The 24720-nt window shown below is 34.4% G+C and overlaps 1 protein-coding gene across 1 annotated transcript in view; it reads left to right on the top strand.

Annotated features, from left to right (window-relative positions):
* LRRK2 (leucine rich repeat kinase 2) overlaps positions 1-24720 on the top strand; it is a 186857-nt gene that overhangs the window by 98009 nt on the left and 64128 nt on the right. Inside the window, exons 27-31 of the mRNA XM_007503896.3 lie at positions 1805-1991; positions 3127-3308; positions 6560-6789; positions 7949-8076; positions 15339-15557. Of these exons, the coding sequence (XP_007503958.2) occupies positions 1805-1991; positions 3127-3308; positions 6560-6789; positions 7949-8076; positions 15339-15557 (946 nt within the window). The remainder of the gene's footprint in view (positions 1-1804; positions 1992-3126; positions 3309-6559; positions 6790-7948; positions 8077-15338; positions 15558-24720) is intronic.

Raw genomic sequence — 24720 nt, 5'->3', positions numbered from 1 at the left:
GTGCTGTAAGAACATTTAGTGGAACTTCTTAGGATGTGACGATCCTTCTAATTTATAGGGATCAAGGAAAACTTTATGGAAGACTTGACATTTGGAGATTTTTGAAGTTTACTCTTCCTTACCAGATAGTTAGAATTTTTACAGGGAAAGACTAGAAGGCAATATGGAATAGTAGAAAGCATGCAGAATTTGTAATTGAGTTCCTGGCTTCAAAGTCAAATTGTTATTTTATAGTATATGACCTTGAGCAAGTCATTTGAAATTGTTTTGCTGGACTATAATTTATTTTGTTATAAGAGAGATCTCCTTTAGGGTGGGAATCAGAGGAAATGAGTTAATGAATAATAATAGAAATGTCCTCCCCCCCCCCCAAAAAAAAAAGGTTTCAACAAAATACAAAAAAAAAATAGCCAAATTGAAACAAAAAGTCCTTAGAAGACACGAACAGGACATTATTGCCACAACAGTGGTTATGATTTCATATACAACTTTTTTTTTGTTCTTTGCATGGTAAAATGTTCATGTTTAGTGTTGTTTCTTTTTAAAACATACATTAAAATGTGCAAAAGTATTTATTGTCCTAGAAGCAAAAGATTTACAATAATTAATTTACATATTGTTTGGATTGATGTAATTAGACCCATCATGTATCATTTGCTTCAAGATACCAATAAAGAACCCAAATAATTCACCAAATACAAGAAAACAAGTTAATTACAGTAACATAATTTTAAAAGTCACTTTAATTATGTTGTGGCTATTATATAAAGGTTTTTTAAAAAAAAAAAAAACACTTACCTTCTGTCTTGGAGTCAATGTGTATTGGCTCCAAGGCAGAAGAGTGGTAAGGACTAGGCAATGGGGGGGTTAAGTGACTTGCCCAGGGTCACACAGCTGGGAAGTGTCTGAGGCCAGATTTGACCCTAGGACCCCTCCTCTCTAGGCCTGACTCTCAATCCACTGAGCCACCCAGCTGCCCCCTATACAAATATTCTTTATATTTATTTTCTTCCTTTGCCACTTTTAGGATACTTTTTGGTGGGACAATCACAGCACATATGAGGCAAAGCCAAAGCACTTAAATTCCTTTGATCTTTAGAGGAGAGGCATCAAACTTGAGGCCTGCGTGTCCTTGCATACCAAATATATTTAACAAAATAAATTCCACAAAATTTAATAAAATAAATTTAACAAAATAAATTCAAAAATTCAAAACAACTTAGATAATGTTAGTTTGTTTTTTCTGAGTCAATCTGAGGCCCTTAATCTATTTGAATTTGACAGCACTGCATTAGAGCATTGACTGCTGCTTAAAACATACAACAATAACAGCATGCACAGATTTTGCCCAATAGATCCTCTTACCAGTGAGAAAGAAGAGAAATAGAGATAAGGCATCCAGCAGAGGCAAAAGAAATGAAATAACTGCCATTGTTTGGTGAAGTAAATCTCTTGTGTAATTTGTGTATGTGTATGACTTACATTTTTTTGAATGGTAGTTCCTTCTTTCATTCTGAGGGTATCTTTTCTCTAGAAACAACTGAATTAGAAAAATATAACTTCAATTTTGTTGTTTATGCCCTTTGCTCACTTGACTATCATTGCAAGTTTAACAGGTCTGCTTTCTAATGTTTCACCCAGTATACATACTTATTTGAGTGTAGAAATGTTGAATTTTCTTTGATGGAAATATATTTTTATTTTCATAATTACATATACCATAGTTTAAAGAATGCAGGACATGTTTTGTAAACATGTACAAATTGTGATTTGTATCTGTAATCTGGCCTTTTGTCGTTTTCAGTTTGAGGTCATTAGATTTGAGCAGCAATGAAATTCACAGTCTCCCTGGGCCTGCACACTGGCAATCATTAAACTTAAGAGAACTCTTGTTTAATCATAATCAGATCAGCATTTTGGACTTAAGTGAAAAAGCATATGCGTGGTCACGGATGGAGAAACTACACTTGTCCCACAATAAACTGAAGGAGGTAAAAGATCACCTTATGATTAAAAAGGGTTGACATTTTAAAGCTACACTGCCATGGTTTGCACTATAATCACTCAGCATTTTAAAATTGGCTTTTTGTTGTTCAGTTGTTTTAGTCGTGTCCATCTCTTCATGACCCCATTCAGGGTTTTCTTATTAAAGATACTGAAGTGGTATTGCCACTCCATTTTCCAACTCAAGATGAGGAAAATGAGGCAAATAAGATTAATTGACTGGCCCAGGCCAAATGCATCCTTTGACATTTAGTATTCTGTGATTTTAGAGAAGTCACTTAAACTCTTAGGTCCTCCAGAGATTTTTTTCTAGGTTTAACTACTACTAAGTTGTGATCAATTTAATGAAGCAAATTACTACATAGCATTTCCCATATTAAAAGTAATCCACATCTCACATTTAAGACTGATTTAAAGTTATAATGTCATTAAAATTCTTTTTATTTTTGTAAATATAATTTTTACCTTCTCTCTTAGAATCAGTACTGAGTATTGGTTACCTGGCAGAAGAACAGGAAGGGCTAGGAAATTGGAGTTAAGTGATTTGTTCAGAACCACACAGCTAGAAAGTGTCTTGAGGGCAGATTGGAACCCAGGACCTCCCGTCTCCAGGACTAGCTTTCTATCTACTGAGCCATCTAGCTATCCCTATAATGTAATTTAGCATGAGGTGATGGGAAGCTTAAGTATTGCTGTTAGGTAGTAGTGAATAGATTTCTACAGCTTTATTCAAGAAAATAATTCAAAGAAATGAAATGAAAACACAGCTGATATGATTTAGCTTGGGCAGCAAGACAAACTTTCCAACATTTAACATAATGAAATGTGTTGTCAAGGAAGGCTAAGTTTCCATAGGAAATATTGTAAGAGGTAGATAATATATCATATAAACTTTGAAAATATGATTTGTGATTAAAAAACTTTTATAATTAAGAAAATGAAAAATCTCTGGAAAATTTTAGAATGTGTTGATAATTTGTTCTACTATAGTGACAAGTGGAATAGATTAACTTTTAAGCTTCTTTCAATTTTCTTAATCATTTATATTGTACAATTCTGCTTTACTCTTTATTAAATGTCTTTTCAAAAATATTTTATTCAATTTTTTAAAATCTCATTAAGATTCCTCCAGAAATTGGTTTTCTTGAAAATTTAACATCTCTTGATGTGAGTTACAATTTGGAGCTGAGATCCTTTCCCAATGAAATGGGGAAATTAACTAAAATCTGGGACCTTCCTTTGGATGAATTGCATCTCAATTTTGATTTTAAGCAGATAGGATGCAAGACCAAAGACATAATAAGGTTAGATATTTTATTTTTAATTGTTTTACCTCTAGTTTCCTATTCTCTCAGCCTGTGATTTTGCTGTATATTTGACTTATGACATAGAATGCATCTGGGGACCACATATAGTTTTAGCATGCTTTTGCTTTTATGTCATTTACTTTTGCTTAGTAGATTTTACTTTGCAAAATAGGTTTTAGAGTTGTTTAATTTGCACTTAGCCATTATTGCTACTAATCTAGATAGCTGTCATTAGGTGTTGCCTTGGTTAAAGCATTATAGAACTGATCAGACACTTGTGAAGCATAAGGGAGATGCTACATGGCATGATTTTCTACTGCATTATGCTTTTTTAATAAAATGAATTATTTATTAACTAACAAGAATTTATATAATAACTAATTGTGATAACCAATTTAAATAAATATACCAGCAATTCCATTGAGTCATCAAAAATTCAAGAAAAGCATGTTGTAAGTCTTTCATACTGAATTTTGTTTATTTTGAAACTTGATCATATAGTATTCAATTCTAATCCAGTTAATGACTAAAGTTTTAATTGATCTAAACATTTCCATTTGGATATGGATAGAAAGTGTGTCATATAAAAGCTACTGTTTTGCTAAAGGTTGTCTAGTTTTGCTTAATCAAGTTATATGCGTATAGTTTCTATTTTGTAGCATATATTTTGACATTATTTTGAATTATGTTAACATGAAAAATCAATTGACAGTGAATTATGAAAATTAGAGCCATGTGGATATAAGCCTTTATCTTTTTGTTGAATGCCAGGTTTCTATCCGTAATTGCCTAGTAGGTATCATCATTTAGATGTCCTTTAAATAGCTCAAAGTCAGCAAGTCTAAGGCACAACTAATTATCTTTCCCTTAAATCCATTTGGCTTCCTAACTTCCCAATTTTTTTATGTGCTATCCCTTTAATTACCCAGGTTTGTAACCTCAGATATCCCACACCTGCCATATGTAATTAGTTACCAAATTTAGTTGATTCCATTCTCAAAACATCTCTCTACTAACATTACAACCATAATTTCTCATCTTTCCAGTCAATTAACAGTTGCCAATTGATACTGCCAAAGCATGTTGTTCTCCTTTTCAAGAAGTTTCAAGACTCCCTCTTGCCTCTAGTTTAAAATATAAACTTCAATTGACATACATCTTTTAAACATATATGTTTATTAATTCTATATGGAGAAGGTTCACATTCCTAGAATGTTCTCTTTCCTCACCTCCATTTTTGAAATCCATAGCTTCCTTGAAAGTTCAAATCAAGGGCTGTCTCCTACAAGTCATTTTTTTGATTCTTCTAGATTTTCATCATCTCCTATTACTTTGTATTATATACACACATAAATAAATTTCTATGTAATGTATTTCTCTGTGTAATATAGGCAATGAAGTATAACCGATAGAGAGTTGGCTTTAGAACAAGATCTTTCTGGATTCAGGTCTTGGAGCTGACACAGCCTGGCTGTGTGACTTTGGGCAAGTCAAATAACCTTTCTGTGATCTAGACAACTCTCTAAAACTATGGTTTGCAGAGAAGTGGTTAGCTGTATAACTGAAAGAGTTTCCTTATCTGGAAATTCCCTGTACAAATAAAGTTACAGGTTCCATCCCTATTCCCTTTTATATATGTACATCTTTCTCCCAATGTTAGATCCTTGTTCTTGTCATTTTAACCTTAAGGCATAGTGTGGTACCTGGCATTCAGAAGGTCTATAACAAATTTTTGAGTAAGTAAATATAGTAAAGTAGCTTCCTTAATGATAATTTAAATATATATACATTTGCATTTTGTAATGTATCATTAATGTTTATTTATATTACATTCACATAACATTAGCAATATTAGTTTCTCCCCTAAAATCAAACTTCCATCCCTTATTGTTGAATATAAGTTGAAGACTGTGCTAAAATAGGACAGAAAAAGTCTCACTAAATTGGAAAGTTTTCCAATATAGACTGTGTATATATCTTCTATGACAGTCTTATTAAGTGTGAAAAGACTCCTCACCAAAAAGTGATTAAATTTTTAGTGACTTTCCTGATTTCCAGTTTCACATCACCAGCCTCCCTTTGAACATCTACATACAGTATTTTCAAAATGGAGCCCCATTATTTTCCCCACCCCCTAGCCTCCTAATCACCCAATCTCATAACTTTAGGGATGTCCTAGACTTCTCACTTGGACTCAACTCATATATCCATTCTATTGCTTTAATGTTTACCTTTGCAACATCTCTCATTACACTTCCCCTTTTATCCTCTTATTATAGTTGCCACCTTGGCACAAACCCTCATCACCTCACACCTGGATTATTTCAATGTTCTACCTCTTTCTCTCCCTACCTCAAATTTCTTCCTTCTCCAGTACATCCTCCATTCAGCCATCAAAGTGATATTCCTAAAAGTTCAGTCCTGATATGCCAAGGCTTTCCTCAATACACTTCAGTGGCTCCCTCTTATCTCTAGAATAAAACATAAATCCTTTGTCTTTTTAAAGCCCTTAATTACTTGCCCTTTATCTTTCATCTTATACTTTACTCCCTTCTATACACTTTTTTTCTTTTAAACCCCTACCTTCCATCGTAGAATCAATACTGTGTATTGGTTGCAAGGCAAAAGTCTAAGCTATGAAGGGTAAGTGATTTACCCAGGGTCACACAGCTAGAAATTATCTGAGGCCAGATTTGAACCCAGGACTTCCCATCTCTGGGCCTCACTCTCAACCCACTGAGCCATTTAGTTGCCCCCCAATTGCTATTTAATTTTGAGAAAGATTCACTTTCCATTTACACTCTCCATTTTGAATGTATAAATAGATTTATTTGCATATTATTTCTTCAGCTAAAACATGAAGTTTAGAGGGACAAAGGACCATTTTTACCCTCTCTTTATATTTCTAGTTCCTAACACAGTGTCTAACTGTGTTATGTCAATGCTGAATAAGTGCTTTTTGTGCCTAGAACACTTCATGTAATGCAAAAGAGTTACTTTTAGCACTGATGAAGGGAGTAACCACACCACTGAAAAATTTCATCTCTCAAAACATCAAAGTGTCAAAATATATCACATTTTCTAAAAATAAATATAGGGTCATTCTTTGAAGTACGAATTACACTAAATGCTATCTTCAGCTTATCCAGAAGTTGAAATTACATAGGCAAAATAATGCCTATAATTACTCATTGCAATGACAGTGCTATACTAAGTGTATTGTTTTAATATTTTCTTTGAAATGACAGGTTTCTTCAACAGAGGTTAAAGAAGGCTGTGCCTTATAATCGAATGAAACTTATGGTTGTGGGAAATACTGGCAGTGGGAAAACTACATTGTTGCGACAGTTAATGAAATCTAAAAAAAGAGAGTTGAGCCTCCCAAGTACTACAGTAGGCATAGATGTAAAAGATTGGTTTATCCAGCTGTGGAGCAAAGGAAAGAAAGAGCTGATCCTAAATGTCTGGGATTTTGCAGGTACCTTTTTCAATCGGATATTCTATCTGGTTCAGCATTTACTTATTTATTACATAAGCCCTCTATATTATTATCAAGTTATTAACAATGTTTGATATAAGAAAAGAACATTTTGACTACTATCACGGCATGGAGTATGCAGATTATTACCCTGTCTTCTCCAAGGTGAGCCAGTAGAATGAAAATCTCTAGCAGATCCTACCAAACTAGCAAGGCTCTGACTCTGAGTTTAGTGATTGACTGTAGGCACATGTCAGAGGATTTGGAAAAGCTCATCACATGTTGGCTGTAGTCTTTTTGTTTTTAGCAACTCCCAAGGTTATATATCTGTAAGGTATAGAGGAATTGTCCCATGCAATTATGGAGGTGAAACAAATGAAATCACAGATCTGTGGTATATTGAAGATAATTTACATCATTTATCAATTTTAAAGCACATGAAGTAGGGAGTAGTTGGCAAAAGGTAAGGATGTACATGGTAGTTGGCATTCTCAGAATCAAGATCACATATGTTAAATTGACATACATTCTGAAAATCTTTAATATAAGGATTAATATAATATTTCTCTCTTCTTAAAATGGCATAGTTCACTTAATAGTCAGTCTGTCCAGACAAATCTTGCTCTAGTATTTCATCTGAGTGTGGAACTGACTGTCTATTGTTGAAGCTTCTGTCAGTAGAACTACAAGTTTGATAGGATATGTCAGAGCTAGAAATATATCAAATAGGAACTGACGTTATACTGCGATCATAGCTCGATTATGATCTTAGACTAGTCATTTACTCTTTAATCTGTGAATGCCCATTTTTAATTTTTTGTAAATTGGTTTTCCTCCTTTTTTTTAGGAGAGTAAGGCTTAGTGGAATTTGGAGTACAAGGATGTTTGCCATTCCTGTCATTTAACATAGGCTTTCCTTTCCTTATCTGTCTAATATGGGAGTTGGATGAGATGGTTTTAAAACTCTCTTCCAGTTGTTTGTCTTACGACATCTTGAAATCATTAATTAGGTTGTGATATCTTATGAAATCGTCTGTTTCAATATGTGAACAAAGTAACCAGAGCACTGAAATCACATTTTGTCAAATAGCAGATATTACAATAGAAAAGCATCACTGCCTGTGGTTTAATGGAAAACATATTTGACTTTTTCATTTAGGACGAGAAGAGTTCTACAGCACTCATCCTCATTTTATGACACAACGAGCACTGTATCTTGCTGTATATGACCTTAGCAAAGGATATGCTGAAGTAGATGCTATGAAGCCATGGCTCTTCAACATAAAGGTGACTCTAATAATTTGAAAATTTGAAATATTTTTTTAAATTCCAAATAATTTCATCTGAAGTAAATTTATTTAAAGCAAACAATTGCCTTCTATCTTTTCATGAATCAATATATTTTAATAAAACAACAAAAATTTCATTTACCTTAGAAGATTTTCTAAATAGTTTGGTGACATGATGTCTAATGAAGAGGCCACAATGTGTGGTCAACAATAAACATGGTCCAAAACTGGGTTACGTGATAAATTTCAGTTAGATAATAAAGATGTAATATTTTCCTATCCAAATTGAAAGACTACCTGAAATCTATCCCCAGACATCTTCTTTAGAATCCCTAGTTTAAAAATGAATACCATGTTCTAAATATTACCTTTTAAATAATATTCTATGAGCTAAACTTTTTATATTAACTAATCGTATAGCATAGTTAACACCCATTTGTTTGGCAGAAGTAAGAAATGGGATAGAGAAATGAAAGTTTGATCTCCAGATGATTTTTTTTTTATCAGAAAAAAATTCATGAAGATCATCCAATAAAGCTCAAGGAGAAAAGTTACCATATTTACCCAAGACATTATCTGTGACCCAGAAAAATGGGATTCTCATCTATTCTGGGTCAGTCCATGTCCATAGGATTAAAAAATATTATCAGCTATTTGAAAAGAAAAAGATGACATAGAAATTATTCTATGAGCTTGACCAAAATTTTTTTATTTTTGCTAGAAGGGTAAGAGTGGCCTTCTAGAAATTATAATTCACATCAACAACATAAAGTGCCTACCTTGTGTAAAGCACTCCACTAAATGCTAAGTATGCAAATAATACCTGGTATTTATATAGCACTTTACAGATGTATAATTGAAAATCCATTACCCTAAAAAAAAACTACATTTCTCAGGGGCCCACCAACTTCCTGTCAGTATGTACTTCCTGTAGAGAGGGGAGATTAGGTGGGGACATGGAGGGACCCACCTCTTTACTTCTTTACTTTACTTTACTTACTTTACCACTACTTTACTGGTGGTAAGGCAGACATTTGAACTGGCTGATCAGCCGTGGGCATGTAGTCTTTATTTTTGTATCCTTTTATTCCTTCATTTCTAATAATCATTTAATAAATCTCCTAAATTATAATATTTTTATTATTGAGATTTAACTTTAACTTTTTCATTGGATGGAAACCACTAGTCAGAGAAGAACCTCTCAATTTTTTTAAGATTGCCTAGAAAAAAATTTTAAACCATGTTTCTCCTGCCAAGGCTTTTTGCCCACCCACCCTCACAAACTCCAAGAGACCTCCAAATTCTTTTTGGAGCTGCTGCCTTTTTCTTTCCCTCCTTTTTTCCTGGTTGCTCTCCCCAAGGGCCAAGCTATTTTTAGCTGGGGGACTCTTAGCAAAGAGGAGATAAGCAGCTTCTCTCACCCATCTGCTTGAGGCCATGTTCCTCAGTTCCTCCCTGCTGCCTCTGGTGTTGCTGCTGCTGATAATGCCTGCTCCTGTTCCTACTCCTACTCCTGTATTCTCCTCCTGATCTCTGGCCCCAACCTCCACTGCTTTTTTTGATCCTGCTGGGATGCTGGTAGCTGCCTATGAGTCTTTGGAACTCACAAACTTGGAGCAGATCTCCAGGAAACTGGTAAAAACTGCAATGTATTTTCCTTTGACAATGATTAGCCTCATAACTCCCTCTCCACATGCTGGGGAAACAAACTGTTCCCTAGCATTTTACCTTGAGGGGGAAGGAAGAAAGAAGTTACTCTTCCAAACAGGAAGTAAATTACAAGCATCACATACTCTATGAAAGAGCAGTACCTTGCCTATTTCAAACAGCTTCTACCATATATGTGTGCACTATTCCTTTCAATTATCTTGCCTGAGATTCAGGGGAGAAATTCATCTCCCTACAAACCTTTGCCATTTTGGCCTGCCCAGTCTCTAAGATTCATCCAGTTTGGGTTTCCTCAAACCCATGTTCTCCCTCACTATGGGAGATTCAAGGGAAGGGACTTTAAAGCACTGGAGGTGAAATTTAAAGCCTTTTCAGACTCCATTGTTTTATGAAAGTCTCTGTATTTTTGTTGTATTTTGCTGATTGTTTTGTTTACAATTTAATTTGGTTTTTTTAAGTTCATATTTTAATGTATTCGATACTATTCTGTTACACTGAATCACTTTAATCTACTGTTTTAACTATTAGATATATTTTGTTACTTTTCCCCTATAACTATACTGAACAATACGTATATTGTAAAAGTCCATAAACAGCTTTTTTTTCCATTTTGCATTTGTTAATTGTCACATAGATGATGGATGGACTTTTAACCTGGCTAGCAATCTTTGAAGAATTTAATGAGTAAGAATTTAAACTGTAATTTTAAGGGGTCTTCACAAATAATTTTAGATAACTAGTGGTTTCTAAATGAATGATATTCTCTATTTATATTTATATTATTAAAAAATGATCTATTAAAGGTAAAGAACCAAAGAGATGTTCCTACCAAAGTGTTTATGAAGCAGGAAGCTGAAAAAAGAACTCCTCCAAAACTCTTCAGTTTAATTTACTTCTACCAGAACAATCTAGATTTCTTATTAATATTCTAGACCCAAATGAGTTTTACTTTGTTTAAAAATATATTTTCCAAGGTTGAAATACTTGCTACATCTGTAAGAATTGTGACAAATATCCATCAGTTCATAGGTTTTTTTGTCATGTGGCAATTTATATGAAATATGATAGTGGGTTTGTTTGCTATTGTAGTTAACTGGGCTATTGTGAATTTGGGGGACTTTGGTACTTCTTTGAATGTGCATTATCTATTGTATTATTGTTTTATTCTGAAAATATTCATTTGTACTCACACAGTGGTTAAGTTAAAAAGGAAATGAATCTCATTTATTTTGGGTGAGAAACCTTTGTATTCTACCTCTCCTTGGCTGACACAGTGTGTCACTGATTGTAAGGTATATATTTTTTATTTTTAAAACCCTTTTTATTATTGTTTTTCTTTTCATGTGCAATATAGTATCTGGGTTTTAATTTTTTTCTATCCTTTTTGTATTTGAAGGACATGTCAACAGTATTAAGAAGATTTTTCTTTAATTTTTTTTTATTTTGCGGTAATATAAGTTTTTAAAATACATTTGTTCTAATATTAATGCATACCCAAAAAGCTTTAGACTACAAAATGATGCCATTGATTGTTTAAAAAAATTATGGGACTCTGCTTAATGATTTTGTCTGATTCCAGGAGAAAGGAATACAAAAAAAGAGTTTCTGCACAATGCCAAAGAAGCACAAAGCTAAACTGCATAGTGTAGTTGAGCACAAGGTCAAAGAGACCAATCAACATCAATGGGATTGATGAAATTTTGAGCCAAGACAAGAGGGGTTCTTGTTTGAGGTTCGAGGTTGCAGCTATTTGGACATATGTCAAAGGCAGGTCTTCCTTGTCCCACATTCTACCAAGTATCTCAAATTTGGCTCCTATAATCTAGTCCCTATTCTGTCTTTCATTGTGTGGCAAAACTTTCTGTAGTTCTGGCTTCTGATTGGGTAAATGCATAATTGCTTAAATCACTTTAATTGGACAGTGATTCAAGGACGTAGGACATAGGTTTGTTTCTTTTACTTAGAATTTTTACATATAAGACTTTGATAGCCTATATTTCATTGACAAATTATTTTTCTCTTTTATTTGGATTTTTTTTGATGTTTTTGATTTCTCTTGCCAATTGATTCATATATCTCATAACTCAGCCATGCATTTCTAAGTGATCCCTGTGTTTTTCAACACCCTCTTCAGGGGGGATGTATTATTATTGTTATTATTGTTGTTGTTATTTTAAATTGCAAAGTTTAAATTCTTTTTAAGAGTAATTTTAGGATAAGAAACATGCTACCTCTCCGAATCCAGAAAGTGAACTGTTTGGAGAAGGCACCATTAAGATGCCTGCACAGATCACATGCTGCACCAGAAGATCCAGAGTGAATTTTGGGATGTGGTGATTTGAAGTGTATGGGGTTGAATGCATTTGTTTTGTATATATACTCTTATGCCAAAGGGGACTGCCCCCTAACTTGCTTTTTGTCAATGCATCTTGCAATCATTGATTTTGTTCTCTTTTCCTTTTATCCCCAAATTATTGTAATTTCAAAGTTGACTATGTTTACAAGATCCTTTGGAGAGACTGGTCTTCCACCAGATCTCAGGGAGGGAATGTATAAATTGAAAATCTGTTACCCTAAAAAAGAACTATTTTCCTAGGAGCCCACCAACTTCCTGTCATTATATGCTTCCTATAGACAGGGGATATTAGGGTGGGGACATGGAGGGTCCCACTGCCTTACTTCTTGTCCCAAGTTTGGTGGTGGAAAGGTGGGAATTTGAACTGGTTGATCATGGGCATGTGGTCTTTATTTTTGTATCCTTTTATTCCTCTTATTGCTAATGATCATTTAATAAATCTCCTAAATTATAATATTTTTATTATTGAGAATTAATTTTAATTTTTACATAAATAATACATTTATCATCATTATTATGAACCTTAGGACTTAGATGCTATTATTATCTACATTTTATAGATTAGAAAACTGAGACAGGAAAAGGTTAAATGACTTGCCTAACAGCTAGTAAATACTTGAAGCTGGATTTGCAGTCATGTCTTCCTCATTATAAATCCTGATCCTGTGTCACTTATTGTCCTAAGAATGGGTTTAAAAGTATTTAGAGGATCAGAAAGCTAGCTACTCCCTCTTGGACAGCCCTACTTGTGAGCAGTTTTTACTAGTTTTAATAACTGCTCTCTCGGGAAACTTTAATCAGAGCAGAAAAAGTAAGAAAGTAAATAGAAAAAAAATCAGGGAACAAAAAAGCCTGAAATTACCAAAGATCTCAGTAAGAAGAAAACTCAAAGACCTTGAACATAAACAGATAAATCCTTAGGGAAAACATTAATAACAGAAGGAAATATGGCTTCAAGATCTAGTAAACAAGTTCAGGCATATATAATTAAATACTGCAAAATCAAGGAAATTATCTGGCAGTTGAGACAGAGGACCCTAAGGAATGTGAGAACATAAAATCACAACTCACTATTATTGAGTGGTTCAAAAGAGAACTGAGAATTAAGAAACCAGAATTTATGGCCCATATAGCAAAAATAATAAGTAGAATAAAAAAACTATAATCTGCAACAGCAAGCCTCACCGAAGTAACAAAATAAAAAACAAGAGTTTAAGAATACAAATCTATGGAAGTGAAGAACAATCTGGAAGGAGAGAAGCAAAAACAATTAACAGAAGATATCGTCATTATACAAACAGAACATACTGATCTGAAAAACAGGATGCACAGAGACAAATTAAAGATCACCGGTGTCTGAAAAGGCCAAAACAAACAAACAAACAAACAAACAAACAAACAAAAAACCCTTATTACCATAAAGAAGGAAAAAATAGAAGAATGACATAGAAGGCTAGCAATGAGAAGAAAGTGATCACCTGTTGTCCCAGAAAGAGAAAATTCTATATGAGGGTGGGGGAGGAGAAGGAGAGGAGAAAAAATGAAAAGTAGAGAAAAGGATGTAGGTCTTATGGTGGCAAGAGCAGTTTCTGTTCCTGAGGGTACAGAGAGATGTTCTGTGAAGGGAGACAGGACCTTGTGCTAAATGTGGCTAGGGTGACTTGGTGATTGAAAAATCTATTCCTACCTCAGCAGAGAGCAGATTGGAATTCCTGTGGGCTCAGAAATATTGTAAACAAATGTAAAAAAGACAGAAATAATACATCCTTTACAGACTATAATGCAGTTGCAGTAAACATAGTAATTGGATCAGGGACCACAAACAAGACAGACCCAAATGGACATTTAAGAATAGAATCTTAAATAATTAATTGGTCAAAGAATAAGTCATAGAAATCTTTAATTCTATGTAAAATAAATTATAAGGATGCAACTAGTGCAGTTTTCAGGGGGAAAATACTTACATATATATATATATATATATATATTTAAAGTTTAATTAACTGAATATGCAAAAAGCCAACAAATAAGCCTAAATAATAAGAGAAGAGGAGATATTAAAAATTAGAGAGAACACAGATAAATTTGAATAAAAATTCTGATAGTAATGATAAAACTAAAAGTTCTTCAAAGACTAATAAAATTGATAAACTGTTCTTTAATCTGATTAAAAAGATAAAAAAATCAATAAAAATGCAAATTAACAAGAGGAAATCATAGTAAGACCAAAGGAAATAGAAATAATAATTAGAAAAAATAGAGTAATGATTTTGGTGGTTTAAACTGGATAAGCTGGAAATAATTCCAATTCAACATTTCTAAAACTGAGCTCATCTTTTCCTCTAGACCCATTACTCTCCCAAATTTCAGCATTATCATTGACTTGGGCAATTACAAAATCTTGTTATTTCTATCATCATTATTTTTCACACTCAACCCTTTGCACACATGTCTTAGTTTAGGCTCTCACCAACAATTACCTAGATTTCAGCAACTGGTCTGCTTCTCTCTTCAATCCATTTTCCACAGTTGCCAATACAGATCTGCCTGTCACACTCCTAGAAAAAACTCTGGAGGCTTCCTTTAGGTTCCAGAATTAAATGTAAATTCTGTTTAGCTTTTTAGAACCCTTTACAACCTTGCCTCAACCTATTTTTCTTGCCTTATTGAACATTAGTCCCCCTCTTACACACTTTGACTCTAATCATCACTCATCACGTTTCATTTCTTGTCTCTGATTTTTGCACTAACTTTTCCTCCCATGCCTAGAACATAGTCTCACTTTCATAGAATTCCTCTTTTTCTATAAATGACTACTTTCTATATGAAATATCTCTCAACTGCTAGTGCCCTTCCCCTGGGCCTACTTTATATTTAACTACTTTTAATTTATTTTTATTTTCTTTACATTCTGTATTTGCTTGCATATTAAATCTAAGTTTTTTGAGAGTGAGAATTATCTGTCGTTGGATTACTTTGTCCTGAACCTAGCAAAGAATAGTCTCAGAGTGAATACTTATTGGATGACTAATAATGCATTTGTACTATATTAAAGTTGCAAATAAAAAAAATCTTCCAATAAAAACATAGTTCCTTGAAGTATTAAATTAAGTAGCTGAACTAAACATTACTGTTATCACTGGTGTCAATGCTATTAGGTGTAAGCTGCCCACAGAGTTTAAAGAAAACTGTTAGTTCTAGAATAAACTTGCATGTTTCATGACTTTTCCCTACAGGCTCGGGCTTCTTCCTCACCCGTGATTCTGGTTGGCACCCATATGGATGTTTCTGATGAGAAACAGCGAAAGACCTCCATTATCAAAATCACTAAGGAGCTCTTAAACAAAAGAGGGTTCCCTGAAATACGAGATTATCATTTTGTGAATGCTACAGAAGAATGTGAAGCATTGGTAAAACTTCGGAAAAGTATCATAAAGGAGAGTCTGAATTTCAAGGTAGTGTTTAATGTCTTTCTTTTGGAATTTATGAGCAGTCATATATTAGTTTTCATAGTTGCTTTTTTTTTAAATTTTATATTCAGTGTGTATTCAGGACAGTGTAGCATTGTAAATAGACAGTTGACCTCAAAACCAGGAAGACTTGGGTTCAAGTCATGCATATAACACATAAATACCCACATGACTCTGGGCAAGTCATTTAACTTCTCAGTGCTCTAAGAAATCCTCTAAAATGAGAAACTACATATAAACTGTTGACCCACATTGGTAGAAGGAATTTTCACATATGAAAATTCCCCATGTCAATGAAATTACCGGTCCACTCCTTTGTTTCTAAATTTCTACTCTAATGCTTCATCACTGAGTTCTTGAAGGCAGTACTAGCAAAACACAAACTCTAGCAAAACCGACTATTATGATTCTCTGGGAAATCCAGCAATCTCAGTCTGTGTTTATAACAAAGCAGCTGCAAAGACTGTCTTCTCCACTTTTCTCTCAACTGGGATGGGGGCAGGAAAAGGGAAGGCAGCCAAGAGCAATCAGGTATCTCTGAGAGGCTTTGCCTTTACCTCTCTGACACGATCGATAGTCCTTAAAGGCAATATAGCTGAAATGGCACCAAACTTGAACTCTGTTCCAATCAGCAGCCTCTGAGTATGGCACCTGAATGAAGCTTTTCTGTCTGCTGACTGTTTCTGCTGACATTTCCTTTGTTGTCTTCTCTTCTGCTCTCTTTTTAAATTCCTTTTCTAATGGCTCAAATCAAACATTCCTCGTGATCAGTGGTGCATTTTTTCCTTCATGAGTTAAACTCACAAAGCACAACCTTGTGTCAGTCATAAAAGCAACAATTCTTATTTGATGTTCCCCATAGTTTTCAAGTTGTTATTCAATTTATCAGTTTGTGATTTCCAGTCTCGCAAATTTTAAAAACAGTTGCTTGCAAATTAACTGAGAAACCACAATGTTCCATATCCTAAACCATTTCTTTGCCCTCAAACAGCCCCTCTGGCTGGGCTGCTTGTGTCATATTTTAATGATAAAACGATGTTTCTTTGCACAGAAAGTTAATTGGCATTTCATTCAAGTTCAGAAATTGCCCTTTTCAAACAACCAAATTGTTCCTATTCAAAAGGTGCAGTACTTTATAGCTTATCAAGTTGATTTAATCCTTTTTATTGACATAGCATCTCATTTTCTTGCCTCAGCTGTTCATTTTCTGCCTATTTCAACAAGTATGCTGACTATGAAAGGGGATAGAAGCTTATCCAAATCCTATTTTTAATATAAAAATTTATTTTCAATTAAATCCTTTTACTCTTCCACAAAGGGGGGGTAACTTAAAAATATTTTTTAATGTCCCTCTACCTGAAATTTCAGTCCTTATTGGTAGGTGAGCTTATTCAATTCAACTAACACTCTTTATGTATGTTCTTTGTTAAAGACACTCTTCTAGGCTTTGTTGATGAGAAAGATAAGTAGTCATAGAAAATGGCTTTAGTGTTACATTGCATGGAGCGCTAGACTTGAAGTTAATTAGACCTAAGTTCAAATCCTTATTCAGACACTCACCAGCTATGTGACTCTGGCCAAGTCACTTTACCTCTTTCAACCTCAGTTTCCTCCTCTGAAAAATGAGAATAATAATGATAGCATCTATCTCCCAGAGTTGTTGGAAGGACTAATTGAAATAATATGTGCAAGGCAAACTTTCCAGCATTATTTAAATGTTAGCTGTAATGAAAATATAAATTAGAATCTAATAAGTTTAAAGAAGTACAAAGTAGTATCAGGGGTGCAATGAGGAAAAGATATCGCTTCTGATTGTGTAGGCAAGGATGGGTAAAATAGCAGTAGGTATGATTTGATTTATCTTTTTGAGTTCATGCAGCATCTTGAGGTGACAGAACACTGGGAGCATATGGCTTAGTTATTGATTAGGTCAATGGGACTGCCACTACATCACAGAACTAATGAGACTAAAGTCACAAGGTATACTGTCATGGTCATATAATATGTTTTTATGGTTAACTGTTATAGTGAATACTCTTGTAGATTAGATATAAGAAAGTGCGGGTGGGTTAAAAAATCTATTGACACTCTTAGCAAATCAATTCAAATAACCCATTGAGGTTTTGAGGAATGCCATGTCATTTAATTATAGGTCTTTCACACCTTTCATGTTAGATATTTACCCAACAAACTTCAATTATTTCTTTGGGAAGTATATTACCAAAAAAACTAAATAAGGTGGAACCTTTCTTCATAGGACTTATCTTTTTTCTTTACTTTAAGATAGTATTTTATTCTAAGTGAAATCACAAAAAAGAGCTATTCCATATACACAGTAGAAAACAAAAAGAGGATTCTATATAAACTCTGAAACCCTATTTCTCACTTCCTACTTAAAAAAGTATATAGTTAATTCTGTTTATTACTTTATTTTTAAATTTAATTTTAAAAATTTCAGAATATTTTCCATGTTTCCATGATTCATTTTCTTTTCCTCCCCTCCTCCCTCCCTCCTCCCAGAGCTAACAAGCAATTCCACTGGATTGTACAAATGTTGTCACTTGATACCTATTTCCATATTATTCATTTTTGCCATAGAGTGATTTTTAAAAGCCTAGACCCCAAGTCTCATAGTCATATATACATGTGATAAATGATGTCATGTGTTTTGCTTTTGCATTTCTATTCCCGTAGTTTTTTCTCTCAATGCAGATAGTATTCTTTTACATAAAAGTCCTTCAGGGGTGTCCTGGCTTGTTGTACTGCAACTAGTAGCAAAGTCTATTACATTGGATTTTTCCACAATGTTTTATTTTCTGTGTACAATGTCTTCTGGTTCTGCTCATTTCATTTGCATCAGTTCATTGAGGTCTCCCAGTTCATATGGAAAGCCTCCAGATCATTAATCCTTACAGCACAATAGTATTCCATCACCAACATATACCACAATTTCTTCAGTCATTCCCCAATCAAGTGACATTCCCTCATTTTCCAATTTTTTGCCACCACAAAGAGGGTGGTTATGAATATTTTTGTACAAGTCTTTTTCCTTATTATCTCTTTGGGGTACAAACCCAACAGTGATATTTCTGGATAAAAGGGTATGCATTCTTTTAAAACCCTTTGCATATAATTCCAAATTGCTTCCAGAATGGCTGGATTAATTCACAACACTACCAGCAATGCATTAGTGTCCTGATTTTGCTACATCCCCTCCAACATTTATTATTTTCCTTTACTATAATTTTGGCTAATCTGATAGGTGTGAGGTGGTACCTCAGCATTGTTTTAATTTTCATTTCTCTAATTATGAGAGATTTAGAACACTTTTTCATGTGCTTATTGGTAGTTTTGATTTCTTTATCTGAAAATTGCCTATTAATATCCCTTGACCATTTGTCAATTGGGGAATGGCTTGATTTTTTTGTACAATTGACTTAAGTTCCTTATTAATTTTAGAAGTGAGACCTTTGTCAGAGATTTTTGTTATAAAAGTTTTTCCCAATTTGTTGCTTCCCTTATAATTTTGGTTACATTGGTTTTGTTTATACAGAAACTTCATTTAATATAATAAAAATTATTCATTTTTACATTCTGTGTATTACTGTTGAAACTATTCTGCTTATCTGTGCTTCCTTCTGTTTTCTTTTGCATGTTTATAATAATTTTATAATTGTCTTTTATTCTTGACATCTCTATTGCTAACCATCTCATACCATTACCCCACACACATCAAACTAAAAGACAAAAAAAAGTTATAACAAATAAGGATAATCTAGCAAAATAAATTCACTCAGTGGCCAGTAGTTATATTATCAAATCCTGTTTTAAGTTACTCTGTTAATATTTGCTGTGAATTTTTATGTTTAGAATTTCTTTTTAGAGTAGGAATAAATACCTGTCATGTGCATGATTAATATTGTACAATGAGTACGATCCTATGAAGACTTCAGTTATAACTTAACCTTTAAGCAAAGTTGTCATGTTAAGTTGAGGGTGTAATAAGTCAGAGTTTAAAAAAAGAGAGCCTAACTCATTCCATTAGAGGCTAGCCTCATCTAGGATTGAATCTAATCAAAATGGAATATCTGGGTACAGAGAATAGAGGGGCCTCTTAGTGAAGAGAGTAGTGTGCTAGTCTTTGAGCCCAGAAATGGTTCATCAATATTAAACAAGAAATATTACTCTTGAAGTTCTGTCGGAATTGTTAAATTTGGTAGTTTGGGATAGCTCATTTATAATAACTGTTATTTCATGGTTAACTTCAAAAGAAGAAAATATATTTTCCCCGGGTTTATGTCTTGCCCCCGTGAACAAAAATGTCATTTAATTCAACTATGACTTTTGTGTTCTCTCTTGATCACTTCTCAGATCAGGATCTGAAGGTAAAAACAAACGTGAAAACCAAAGTAGTCTGTCTCTGAGGTGATTGCTTTAAAGGAGTCGACATTAATTTGAATGTAAATATTATAGGATGTTTGATTTTTAAAATCCTATTAATTATTCACTCTAGAAGAGTTTATAGTTTATTAGAAGATAAGCCTAAAGATGTCCATTGCAACTAGCGCCCATACACCGACTTCAGCAAAAGCCTTGTTTGTACCACACCAAATAATCAAGAAATTTACTGAAAACCTACAGTAAGTGTCATTGCATATGCTAATTCTGCCCATCCACACTGCAAAAGTCAATAAATCATGTGCAAACAAGAGTACTCAAATAAGAAAAACAGAATATGGGTATGGATTGGTTCTGTTCTGCAGGTTTTAATATGCATAAGAGAAAAGAGGGCAAAAGTAGGAATCCAATAGTATATAAAGCAAGAAGGTGGAGGAAGAATTTGTTCCTTTTATAAAATTAAGGTATATGATAAGAAGAATATACAAACATGAAGGAAGGAATGGGGCATGAGAAGAACCAGAACCACAGAGTTACCTGAAATGGACAAAGTAAACACATATACACTAAGGAAATAGGCAGGAATAGAGAAAAAGAAGAGTCATGTCAAGTGGGAAAATAATATAGCTTCCTGATCTTAAAGGAGAAATTAGAAGTGGGGAAGGAGGAAAAAACACAAGAATCTAGTAGAGTTCTTTATATCACCTCTTAGACAACTAGGAAATAGTTAAAACAAATGGTGATTTAGGAAAGTAATGAAATATTAATGTGCTAAGATAATTGTAGTAGGTAGTAAAAATTGTACACAATAAAACTCCAATTTGTGATCATGGTGCTTTGTTAAAGAAGGTGGAAGATAAGTCACAGCCACAGCTTTGTAGCCTTTTAGACTCTCACAACAGTATTATAAAGAAAAACTAGTTTGAACACCTTAAGATCTGATTAAAGAAATGGACAACCATATCTCCAGAGGACCTTACCATCTCCTAATAGAGAGATGACAGAAAGAAGGCACAAAAAGAAATAATATGGCTGAAGTCTTGATGTGGGAGAAACACACCCAAGTTTGTAACAGAGTTTCACCCCAAGAATGGGAGACTTAAACTCCATCCAATCCAGAAGTAAGGAAAGAATTTTACTTGAAGAAGTGGTTTTGGGTGGTGTAATATCCTAATAGCTGGTGGAATAGTCTGGGGGCTAATCAGGTAGCCTTAGGACTGACTGATAAGCTCAGGGGGCTGGTATAGTAGCCTCTCTGGAGCTGTAGAGTGGCAACTTCCATTGTAGAGTGGCAGCTTCCACACTCTGTGGATCAGGGTTGGCATATTTATTGCAGTCTGGTAGCTTGGCATCTCCCATTCCAAACTCAGATGGAGGCATGTTTTGGGGCTTTTTTTCCGTAGAAAATAAGGGGTATGTGCAAGATTGTGGGATTCTTCTGGAATGCCAGTTTCCGTGTGCAGGTTCCAAGCTCTCCCATTGTTTACCTTGTCATCATTTGTCAATGTGGGAGAGGTCTCACTGCCCTTCTAAAATGAGAACATGGAGTGGAGGGAGATGTGGTACATTGGAGGACCACTATAGGTAATTAGTTATTTTTTTTTCATTTCTAAGAGTAATTAATAAAGTGGATTAGGCACAAAACTGAGGCCCAGTAATGAATATTACAGATCCAGTACACAGAGTGGGTAATTGCTCAATCTGCAACTCATGCTTGACTACATGTTGAAACTACAGGTTTTGCAGTTGATATTTAACCAGTGCTAACTAGTGAGAAATGCAATATTTCAGAGTACAACTGAGGGTGGAGAAAATGGGGAGATATTCAAACTTATTCTTTACTCAAGAGAAAGGCTGAAACAGAATAATTTCCTGGGAGGCTGAACGACTGCTAATTAAGCATTTCTCATTTCACCTTCACTATACACCACTTAGCTTCCACTACATGACCGGTGGTAAAATGGCTTGGGTCAATCCTTTGTTAGGGGTCATCATAACTGCTAGGGACTCCTCTCCTTTACCATTCAGCTCCCAACCATTAAGACCCAGAAACTTTGGACCTCTTTTTTTTTTAATTCTTACCTTCCATCTTGGAATCAATACAGTATATTGGTTCAAAGGCAGAAGAGCAGTAAGGGATAGGCAATAAGGGTCAAGTGACTTGCCCAGGGTCACACAGCTGGTCCTTTGGACCTCTTGAACTCAACAGGTCACCTCCAATCCTTAAACACAGCTATCTGAATATGGATATGTCCTCATTTAAAATCAGGAAAGAATAAATGTAGAAAAGGCAGCCATGCACTTATCTGCAAAGTATGCTTAGTTGAGCTTCCCTATGCTACCTACCTGCCATGTGAGTATACCTTGTTGCTGGGATGGAGAAAAGTCAGCTCTTCTCTGCCACTTAGCAAGTTTGTGATTTTGCTTGCTGGAAAGCTAATGGAAGAGAGACCAAGGAGGAAGCTGCCTCTTCTTTTAACTTAATTCAGTACTATGTGCCCCTGTCATCATCACCAAGTGGGGGATGACCAAGATATCTCTCATAGTTTGCAACATTTTAACAAACACTACAACCTTTCAGGGCTGGTTCACTACACAGCTAGAAATAGTTCCTAAAGCTCCTTCATGAGATTAGGAAAACAACTCTTGAGAATGCAACGAGATGCACCTTGTTATACTTTCCCTGCATAAAATGCAGAATCTTATTTGTAATCTCTGTGAGTGTTTTAGCACAGATTTTGAAGGTGAACCATTACCAGGCTAAAACTGAATAAAATGTGTTAAAAAATAAAATTTAGTACCAAGAAAAATGGGTAGAGTTTGCCATCTAGTGGTTCCAAGAATCACTTTTATTTGTAATAAGCTGAATAGTTAATGAACTAAATAAAAGTTCTTGAACTTATTTTATATAGAAAATGTCCTCTATGAAGCATTTTGGTTTTATCCCTTTCATTTTCTGTGTAACTCTGAGTTATTTAATTCATTTTCACCATAACAGGTTCTATTAGTATCCCCCGAAGTTAGAGAATTCTGTTTGACCATTTTAATGGAATTATAATTGGTCTTACAAAATCTCTCATTGGCCTTCATGGGATTGCAGGGGGGAAATTGGAGAAGAAAAAAGAAAATGGTTATTCATAGGAATAAGATATATTCAACTTAATTCCAGGCTTTCATAATTACCATTTTATTATCTTTATCTTAAAAAAAGAAAATATTCTATTCACTCAATGGATATTCAGTTTAATTCAGCTGAAATATTCCTAGAGAGGAGGTTCCAGACCAAATGGAGTAGAAGGAAACTACAGTTCAGTACTACTCCACTGCACCATTAAGCAATCCAGTTACAAAACAACTCACCTCTTAAACAAGGAGTAAATATGATCCAGATCCCCTTAGGGCAGTGATGGTGAACCTTTTAGAGATGGAGTGTTAAACCCAGCCCCATCCCACCCTCCAGACCAACTGCCATGCCTGTCCCCCCCAGAGATGGCATACCATGCCGCTCACCCCCATTCAGTGTCAGATATACTCTGCTGCTCCCCCCTTACCTCCCTTACCCTATACAGGGGAGGGAGTAAATAATCCCATTGGGCTGCTAGGCAGAGGAGTGGGTGATGGGACAAAATGTCATCAGGAGAGGTGGGAGGGGAACAGCTCCACCTAAGTCCCTCTGCCTTTCTAGTAACAAACTCAAGGGATAGGATGGGGGAGAACAACTCTGGGAGATAGCTCTGCATGCCATCTTTGGCACCTGTGCCGTAGGTTCACCATCATTGCTTAGGATAAAAGTAAAAGACTACAAACTTTCTGTGGTAAGAAATTAGTTGTTGGAGCAAAGGGCTGTAAAGTTGGAAGACAAAAGGCTTTAATTACCTCACCACAAAGAGAATTGCTATAAATATTTTAGCACTTATAAGTTATTTTCCTTTTCCCCTGATGTCCTTGGGGAAAAGATCTTATTGCTGGGTCTAATGGTATACAGTTTTATAACTTTCTGAGTGTAATTCCAAATTGATCTCCAAAATAGTTGGAGTAGTTTATAATTCCACCAACAATGTATTAGTGTCTCCAAAAATTGTCCGTTTATCTTTTGACCATTTATCAATTGGGGAATGCCTCTTATTCTTATATATTTGACAAAGTTCTCGCTATATTTTAGACATGGGACCTCTATGCAAGAGGCTATCTATAAAGACTCCCCCCTCCAATTTTATGCTTTCCTTCTAATCTTAGCATTTGTCTTATTTGTACAAAACCTTTATTCAATTAAATGTATTCAAAATTATTCATTTTACATCTCATGATGCTTTCTATCTCTTGTTAACTCAAAAATTTCTCTCCTATCCATGAATTGGATAGGTAATATATTTCCTGTTCTTCTAATTTGCTTATGATATCTCCTTTTACATGTATCTATTTTGATTCTATCTTAGTGAATAGATATTTGTCTATAGCTAGTTTCTGCCAAACTACTTTTCAGTTGTTCAAACAATTTTTACCAAAAGTGATTTCTTATCCCCAAAACCTGGATCTGTGCTTTTGTGAAATACAGGGTTACTATAATTTTTTACTGCTGTTTTTTGTTCCACTGATTTACCTTTCTATTTCTTAGCTAGTACCAAATAGTTTTGGTAAGTACTGCTTTATAATACAATGTAAAACTTGGTATTCCTAGATTTCCTTCCTTTGATTTTTTTTATCAATTCTTTTCATAGCCTTGATCTTTTATTCTTCCAAATGATTTTTT

Source organism: Monodelphis domestica, chromosome 5 (genome assembly GCF_027887165.1).
Source record: "Monodelphis domestica isolate mMonDom1 chromosome 5, mMonDom1.pri, whole genome shotgun sequence".
NCBI classification, from domain to species: domain Eukaryota; kingdom Metazoa; phylum Chordata; class Mammalia; order Didelphimorphia; family Didelphidae; genus Monodelphis; species Monodelphis domestica.
The sequence above is the reverse complement of the archived record's forward strand: the minus strand, read 5'-3'. Positions and strand labels throughout refer to the sequence as shown.